The sequence below is a fragment of the Scylla paramamosain genome, chromosome 14 (assembly GCF_035594125.1).
Source record: "Scylla paramamosain isolate STU-SP2022 chromosome 14, ASM3559412v1, whole genome shotgun sequence".
Classification (NCBI taxonomy): domain Eukaryota; kingdom Metazoa; phylum Arthropoda; class Malacostraca; order Decapoda; family Portunidae; genus Scylla; species Scylla paramamosain.
The window spans coordinates 10,870,347-10,878,804 of record NC_087164.1 but is presented as its reverse complement, the minus strand read 5'-3'; the positions used below and the strand labels follow the sequence as shown (position 1 = coordinate 10,878,804).

The 8,458-nt window shown below is 43.7% G+C and overlaps 1 protein-coding gene across 2 annotated transcripts; it reads left to right on the top strand.

Annotated features, from left to right (window-relative positions):
* Window positions 1–7,868, top strand: LOC135106853 (triokinase/FMN cyclase-like). Of its 2 annotated transcripts, none has more exons than XM_064016219.1 (13): window positions 1–133; window positions 1,341–1,486; window positions 1,698–1,800; window positions 1,932–2,042; window positions 2,251–2,339; window positions 2,459–2,554; window positions 3,304–3,510; window positions 3,802–3,976; window positions 4,709–4,932; window positions 5,711–5,873; window positions 6,153–6,400; window positions 6,611–6,741; window positions 7,177–7,868. In XM_064016219.1, the coding sequence occupies exons 2-13, from the start codon at window positions 1,385–1,387 to the stop codon at window positions 7,274–7,276; spliced, it is 1,749 nt and encodes a 582-aa protein (XP_063872289.1). In that variant the 5' UTR covers window positions 1–133; window positions 1,341–1,384; the 3' UTR covers window positions 7,277–7,868. The 2 variants fall into 2 exon arrangements, with proteins under 2 accessions (XP_063872289.1, XP_063872290.1); XM_064016220.1 differs by lacking the exon at window positions 1–133 and adding an exon at window positions 1,039–1,113.
* Window positions 7,869–8,458: the final 590 nt, after the last annotated feature.

Here is an 8,458-nt window from a genome sequence, read left to right as displayed (position 1 = left end):
CACTGTTACGTGAGGCGCTGTGTGCTTCAAGGTTGAATCCTTCTCTCAGTTGTTGATTAGTCAGTAGTTGGGTTGTTTGTCAGGAAATTGCACCTGTTGCCACCTGTCTGCTCAAGTGTCTGCTCCTACCGAGGTGAATATTTGAGGGTAAAAAGATCTGTCAGTTGTTTTTTGTCACAAGACCCTAACCACACGCCAGTCGTTAGCAGCATTATTGCGCTGGTGTACATAATGTGTATTGCTAATATATTTGAGTGTCAGTGGGTGTGAGATACTCCTAAAAAATACGACGGCAGTGGTCGTGACGAGTATAAGGACTATTGTCAGTCGCCAGTGATTATGATATTTGCTTCAGTGACCTTAGTGATGTGTAGCTGTATAGTTAGTGAAATACTCGGCAACAGATGGTAAGGCTCAGACGGTTCGGTGAGCAATGGCAACTAGTGGATGTGGGAGGTTGCCAGCTGTGAGCGTCTCTTGAAACCTTTATCGTTGCCTACATTGGGACATTTATTGCCATTAATGAGAATACTTAATAATTTAGCGACCATATTCTTGCTATCTGAGGCCGGCCGCAATAGATGTGTGTTGGCTTCTCATAGGCGAGCGTATATAATAGGTAATGAACACCCTTCGAGATTGTGAACTCTTGCTGTGAACGCGTGAGATGAACACGAGTTCATGAGTCCTGAGCTGTAGTGTGACCTGGTGAAGCTTTTTCAGCCTCGTTTCTTCTGACTTGTGTTGATGTAAATCGGTTATGAAGATTCCTTTGAAGACCTATCTTTGCATTTTCCTCTTTGATCATGTAAATATGAATAAAAATAGTGTGGGTGTTAGAAGGAAACTGACAAAAAGTTTTGCCTCAGTACAAAATGGAGTGAATACTGCTGCGAAAAAAAAAAAAAAAAAACGATTGTTGAACATTGATGATGCTGAGAAATTATAAAGATTCAAGGTCATACGTACTCCATACAGAAATAACACTAATCGTTTCCTTATCTAGAGACAGATAAAGATAAGCCAGAGAAGTTTTACAGAATTCTAGTTGAGCACTCAGCATCGCACGACATCCATATTAGCAGGATTTGCAACCATCGTTTAGTACCATACGTAAGATCAAGCCGAGAGGAAGTGTGACCCAATGATTCCGTGTGTGTGTGTGTGTGTGTGTGTGTGTGGCCGTTAGGTGGCAGAACTATCAGTGGACTGGAGCTTTAATTGAACTTTTTAAAGATTCGAGGTTCCGTGTTCATTCGTGACAACTTGTAAGCTTTTTTTTTTTTTTTTTTTTTTTTTCTTTTTTCTTTTTTTTTTTTTTTTTTTTTTTTTTTTTGCAGTGTGTACTTAAGGTCGTGCTGTAAGAGAAGTGTGCGCGTGAACCATGAGCGTCAGTCAGCTGTTGGCCTCGAGTGAGAGGTGCGTGGATGAAGGTCTGGAGGGTGTGGTGGCCGCTAATCCAGGTTATGTTCTTCTTCCAAAACAGGTGAGTGATGGGTGCATTTTTACGTCTGCCAAACATTGCAAGGTGTGATATGGTATAAGTAACTTGTGCATGTGTACATAAGTGCAATATGCTCTTTCCTTCCAACTACTTGAAAACCAGCTACCCAGAAAGCCTTAAGATATATAGTGTCGTGTTGAAGTTTTAGACGCCTTTGTTTATCTATTTTTCCCGTGCATTCCACTATTGGCAGCGCGTGGTGGTGGAGCGAGGGCGGGTGCTGCAGGGCCCTTGTAGAAGGAATGGAGTGGCCCTGGTATCCGGCGGCGGGTCTGGACACGAACCTTTTTCCGCTGGTACGTAAGCAAAGGTATTACGATTTACTTGCATAATTTCATGACCTTAAAATGAGTTTATCATACAGTGTGGTACGAAGTTTTTGGTGCACCTTTCCTTGTTTCCTCATGGTCTTCGGTTTGGTTGGCAGGGTATGTTGGTCGCGGGATGCTGGCTGCGTCTGTATCTGGGCACGTGTTCGCTTCCCCTCCCGCAGCTAACGTGGCCGCTGCTATCACTGCTGTTGGCAAGGACAACCCAGGTATTCTGTGATGGAGTGAAGTATTGCACAAGATTACTGTCAGTTTTCCAGCAAGGCAAAATGAGAATATGATGCCGATTTCTGTTTGTTTATCTATCATGTTTATAGTATGGAATTTTAACTAGATGGATTGATTATCAGCCAAGTCAGTAGCCACAACATCCCTTAAGTCAGCATCTCTCCTCGCTTCCCCCGCGCTGGGACACAGACGGAGTGCTCGTAATTGTCTTTAATTACACTGGCGATCGCATCAACTTCGGCCTGGCTGTGGAGCGCTGTCGAGCTGCTGGGATGAAGGTGAGCTATTATCATTATTATTTTTTTTTTTTCTGAAACCTTGAGAAGTGATGGGTATGTGAGATCGGGATAAGGTTTTTCTTTTCATCACTCATAAACTCATGATGGCGTCCCTGCAGGTGGAAATGTACGTGTCAGGGGACGACTCTGCCCTGACACAGCTGGAAGGCACGGCAGGGCGGCGCGGACTCTGCGGGACTCATTTCATTTTTAAGGTACGTAAAAAGAAGAATAGAAAAAATAAATAAATAAAAATGCTGACACGGTATGAATGCTTGGCTTTTGAATGGCGATTTTTCTTTTCATTTCTTTTTAGATACATTCTTTCCATAATTATTTGATCTTTTTTTTCAGTGTCTTCAGAGAAATCGTTGGGTTTGTCTTTGTTATCTCTCTCTCTCTCTCTCTCTCTCTCTCTCTCTCTCTCTCTCTCTCTCTCTCTCTCTCTCTCTCTCTCTCTCATCTTCATGGGCTTGAGTCGATAAAAGAACTGAGAGAAAAGGCAGTAGTTGAAAGCAATGAGGATTTTATTTGTCTTGTCAATAATTCAATATGCCATCTGTCACCCTTTCTCTCTCTCTCTCTCTCTCTCTCTCTCTCTCTCTCTCTCTCTCTCTCTCTCTCTCTCTCTCTCTCTATCTCTCTCTCTCTCTCTGTTTGTCTTGTAGCACTATTAATTTTGTTGCTTTGCATGAAAATAATTTTGGTAATTAGAAAACAACCTCTCATCCAGCATTTACTGATCACTGGGCGCAGTCATTACACTATAAGACTGGAACAACATTTATATTTATTTTTGACAAACCCTTTTTATTATAGCACAGTAGAAGTTTTCTTACTGAAGACTAGAAAAAAATGCTTGGCTGGCCGAAAGAAATGCGTGATAGATACATTCCCAAAAAATATTCTCCGTTATATAAACCACAAAAAACGTTCTTCGCTACAAAAACTTTCTTCATCCCAGATCGTCGGAGCGCTCGTGGCACAGGGAGGCAGTCTGGCTGAGGCACTGGATACCTGCAGGAGGATAAGTGAGGCCACGGGAACCATTGGAGTGGCTGCTAGCGGCTGCACGCTTCCCGGGGGCACGGCACCTCTCTTCACTGTGGGGGCGGGGCAGCTGGAGCTGGGGCTCGGTGTCCATGGCGAGGCTGGTGCCGCCACTATACCAGTAAGTGATGTTGGGAAGGTCTGGCGAGGAGATAATTAGAGAATAATTACGTATGTTCTTTGCTCACGTATAACTGATGGGAGTTTAGTGTTAAGTCTCACTTATTCCTCATTAGTGAAGGATTGCATCTGTTCGTTCATATTGTGAGTACATTTATTTATATACCTCGCAATTAATTTCAACACGATTTTTAAGCATTCTCTCTCTCTCTCTCTCTCTCTCTCTCTCTCTCTCTCTCTCTCTCTCTCTCTCTCTCTCTCTCTCTCTCTCTCTCTCTCTCCTGCACTTCAGTCCGGGTCGCCTCGTGAAGTAGTGGCCGCTCTGCTCGCCCATTTGACAAGGCAGGACTCCGCCACTCGACTCGACCTGAAGAGCGGTGATGAGGTGGCCGTCATCATCAACAATCTGGGCTGCCTCACGCAACTTGAAATGACTAACATCACCAAAGAGGTCATCTCGCAGCTGAGTTAGTACTGTTCGTTTTTTACCTGGATCTTGTTGTCGCTGCATGGTGTGTCTGTCTGGATTATACCTATGTACGAGTATGTACGCACAGGGAGCTCATTACTCATGCCATGCTAGTCACTACGTAGCATGTATACTCAGTGCCACAAATGACAAAAGTCGTGGGTAGATTACAGCCTTGTCCTTTTTCTTTTCTTTTTTTTTTTTTTTACTAAAGCTAGTTAGTTCTACGGCTACTACTGCAATTGGTACTACTACTACTACTACTACTCTTGCTACTACTGCTATTACTACTACTACTACTACTACTACTACTACTACTACTACTACTACTACTACTACCACCACTACTACCACTACTACTACTGCTGCTACTACTACTACTACTACTACTACTACTACTACTACTACTACTACTACTACTACTACTACTACTACTACTACTACTAGCTTTAAATAATGACAGTAGTTGTAGTGACCTTAGACCACCGTTAGAGACATTTTAGAGACCAAGTGGTTTGGGTACCAAGTGTCTCGAGCACCAAACGTCCTGAGGCCTATTTGCACTCGGGCTGATCTGTCCTAAGGATTATCTGAGCTGAGGCTTATGTGACCCGAGTACCATCCGCCCCTGTACCAAGCTTCCTTAACCACCACTACCAAAAACAACAGCAATTGTGACAGTAGAAGCGGTAACCATGACTAATATAATGAGAACATGCTACCTTGACAGAGTCGCGGGGCGTGAAGCCACTGCGGGTGTATCCAGGTGCCCTAATGACTAGCCTGGACATGAGAGGCTTCCACGTGTCAGTGTTGAGGTTAAAGGATCCTTCGTGGCTTGCCCTGCTTGACGCTCCCACGGCGGCCCCTGCGTGGTGTGCCCCTTGCCTGGCTGATATGGAAGGGGAAGTCTTGGTTCCTGATCTCGAACCCGCTCCGTGCCACGAGAAGAGTGTGAGTCTTGTGTTCTTGGTTTGTGTTGTGAAATGGTGGTTTAAGATTTTTTTTTTTTTTTTTTTTTGTGAATGTGGATGTTATCATCGCTGCTGATACTGCTGCTGCTGTTGCTACTACTATTACTACTACTACTACTACTACTACTACTACTACTAATGCTATTGCCACTACTACTACTACTACTACTACTACTACTACTACTACTACTACTACTGCTACTACCACAATTACTACTACTACTACTACTACTACTGCTACTACCACAATTACTACTACTACTACTACTACTATTACTACTACTACTACTATTACTACTACTACTACTACTACTACTACTAGTGTTATTACCACTACTACTACTACTACTGCTATTACCACTACCACTACTAGTATTACAACAACAACAACAACAACAACTACTACTACTACTACTACTACTACTACTACTACTACTACTACTACTACTACTACTATTGCTGCAGCGATGACGATACCTGTGTTTGCGGTAACAAACATTACTACTATTATGCAGCAACATGAGCATTAATAGCAGCAGCAGCAGTAGTAGCAACAACAACAACAACAATGATATAATAATAGTAGTAACAGTAGAAGTGAAACAACTGAACCTGCAACAGAGATAAGAATTCTGGACTTTGCATGTTTGCTTGCTGTGTGTGTGTGTGTGTGTGTGTGTGTGTGTGTGTGTGTGTGTGTGTGTGTGTGACTCTTGTTACTAGCTAATATACAACCCAACATATCCCCTTCCCGGCAGGAGAACATCTACACACTGAGGGAGGAGGGCCACATGCGAACAGTGCGGCAGTGTCTGGAGGCTGTGGTGGCCAAGATGCCGCAACACGAGGAGAGTCTGAACGCTCTGGACGCTGAGTGTGGAGACGGGGACTGTGGGTCCACCTTCCTGCAGGGCGTAGCGGGTGCGTGGCGGCGAGAGAGAGAGAGAGAGAGAGAGAGAGAGAGAGAGAGAGAGAGAGAGAGAGAGAGAGAGACATGATATATTAGTTAGATCATTCACATCCCGCCACACACACACACACACACACACACACACACACACACACACAAATAACAATATTCAGTGATACTGGTTGTCAGGACAGCGAGCTCAAGTGAATAATGACTAATAACAGGAATATGCTCTCTCTCTCTCTCTCTCTCTCTCTCTCTCTCTCTCTCTCTCTCTCTCTCTCTGGCAGGTCTATCAAAACAGCTGGCCTCTTTACCGCTGAGTCAGCCAGCTCGTGTCCTGTCCGTGCTGGCAGAAATAGCCGCCACCAACATGGGCGGCTCCTCTGGCGGGATATACTCCATCTTCTTCACCGCTGCCGCCGCTACGATGGCGTGCCCACGTGACTCTCACAGGGCCACGTGGGCCGCCGCTCTCCGTGCAGGGGTGGAAGCCATCAGCAAGTACGGGGGCGCCGCGCAGGGGGACAGGACCATGGTGAGAGAGAGAGAGAGAGAGAGAGAGAGAGAGAGAGAGAGAGAGAGAGAGTGTGTGTGTGTCTTTGCATCTATAACATCCAATACAGCTTATCTATCCAAGACTTCCTTTAGGTAGAAGGTATCAAAAGTTACTCAGATCTAATGGCTGAATAAGGTCAGTCAGCATTAGTTTCTTAGAGGATATGCTAAATAAATACTCTCCCTTCAGCTTGACGCGCTCGTGCCGGCAGTGGAGGCTCTTGAGGGCAGCAAGGCTCACGAGGACTTCACAACGGTGGTGAGGACCATGGCGGGAGCTGCCGATGAGGGTGCCCGTAATACTTGCAACATGAAGCCGAGGTATGGGATAGAATTGACGAATTACATAGATAGAATCCCAGGTATGGGATAGATTTGACGAATTACATAGATAGGAGTGTATAGATTGTGTGAATGGTGTGCCAGTGTCGGTCCTAATCTCTTGAATGAAGGTGGTGTTGCTGAGAGAGCTAAAAGTTTAGGTCTTTGCGTGATGGAGGTAATATAAGCGAATGATGTGAAGATGAGACTGAAAAGAATAGATAACTGAGGTTTTGTGTTAGGTTTTGTTATTATTACTGTTATTATTGTTATTATTATTATTATTATTATTACCATTATTATCATTATTATTATTAGAAGTAGTAGTAGTAGTAGTAGCATTAGTAGTATCAAAATGAGGCTGTAAAAGACATAATAATCTAGTGCCACATTTTACCTCCATGCAACCCCTGCTTCGTGTTCCTCCCTCGCCAGGGCCGGGAGAGCTACCTACGTGCGACACGAGAAGCTCAAAGGGGAGGACGCTGGGGCGCGCTGTGTGGCTTTGGTCTTGGACGCTGTCAGTCACCATTAGTCTCCTTGCACGCCCTCGTACTCCATTAGAAGTACTAAAGCAGATTCTACGTGTGTGTGTATTTCTATGTTCGAAAGGGGAGTCGAAACTGTGAACTTAATTAAATGAGATGAAATTTAACAGGCAAATTATAATACAGGATCAGATAAGTCAAAATAAATTCTATTCAAAGTAGAATTTTCCTTTTTTTTTTGTAGGAAGGCAAAGTTTGTAGATGATTATACAGGTGACTGCGTTGTGTACTATGTTAAGCCTTTATGTGCGTGTCGTTTTGCATGTAGTAGTTCCGTATTGTTATCACGCGTGTTACTGCTAATGGCATGCACGACGAGTTTCAATAGTAATGTTATGCATAATAACCCACACTAGTATCAATTACATGAAATTAAATTCAACGGGGCTACTTATTAACGAATCTATATAATTACCAGTGTTCCCAGTTTTATTTGCATACAAACAAATGTCTAAACCACAATTATGTTGCCCACCGTAGCGCGCTAATGTGGCGGAGACCAGCGGGAGGCATTTGAACTAAATAAAAGCTAGGCCTGACGCTGCATAGTGACGCCAGGCAGAGCACATGATGAGCATTCTCACTCGTATCCTTCCTCTCCTTCATCGCCGCCGTCACTCCATAGCGATTCGTGAGCTTCATGAAACCCTCGTCCTGTTAAGCTTGGTAGAGTAATTAGTGTTAATATTTGTTATGGGAGATTTTGTTATAGTTTTAAAAGGTACCCAGTTGTCATCTTAAGAAAACCAGGAGTGTTTGTTGTGATGGTGAGGTCGTAATCCAGAGTGAAGCTCCGTATTGTGAAACGCATCGCTCTTACTTGAATATTTTAAAAGACCATGGAGATAATGCCCAGAATTTTCGTTGCAGCCTGAGTAAAGTTGTCGAGATTAGACGCTGTACTGAACGAAACCACTAACTCGATTAGAGAAGTGTCCACAGTACGTGTCATAATCAGCATGAGTAGTGACCACTGATTGTGTTGGTGCAGTCTGTATGAATGGCTACGAGACAAAATGAATCGAATCAAATATCTCTAACTTCATCCGACTTGTTAGATGTCCATTAAATGCAACCGTAGGACAAAAATAGTAGACATTATTATTATCAAGATGATCCTTGGCAAGATAGTCTCTTGATGTTTTGCGGCATGTGGCAACTGTTACGTT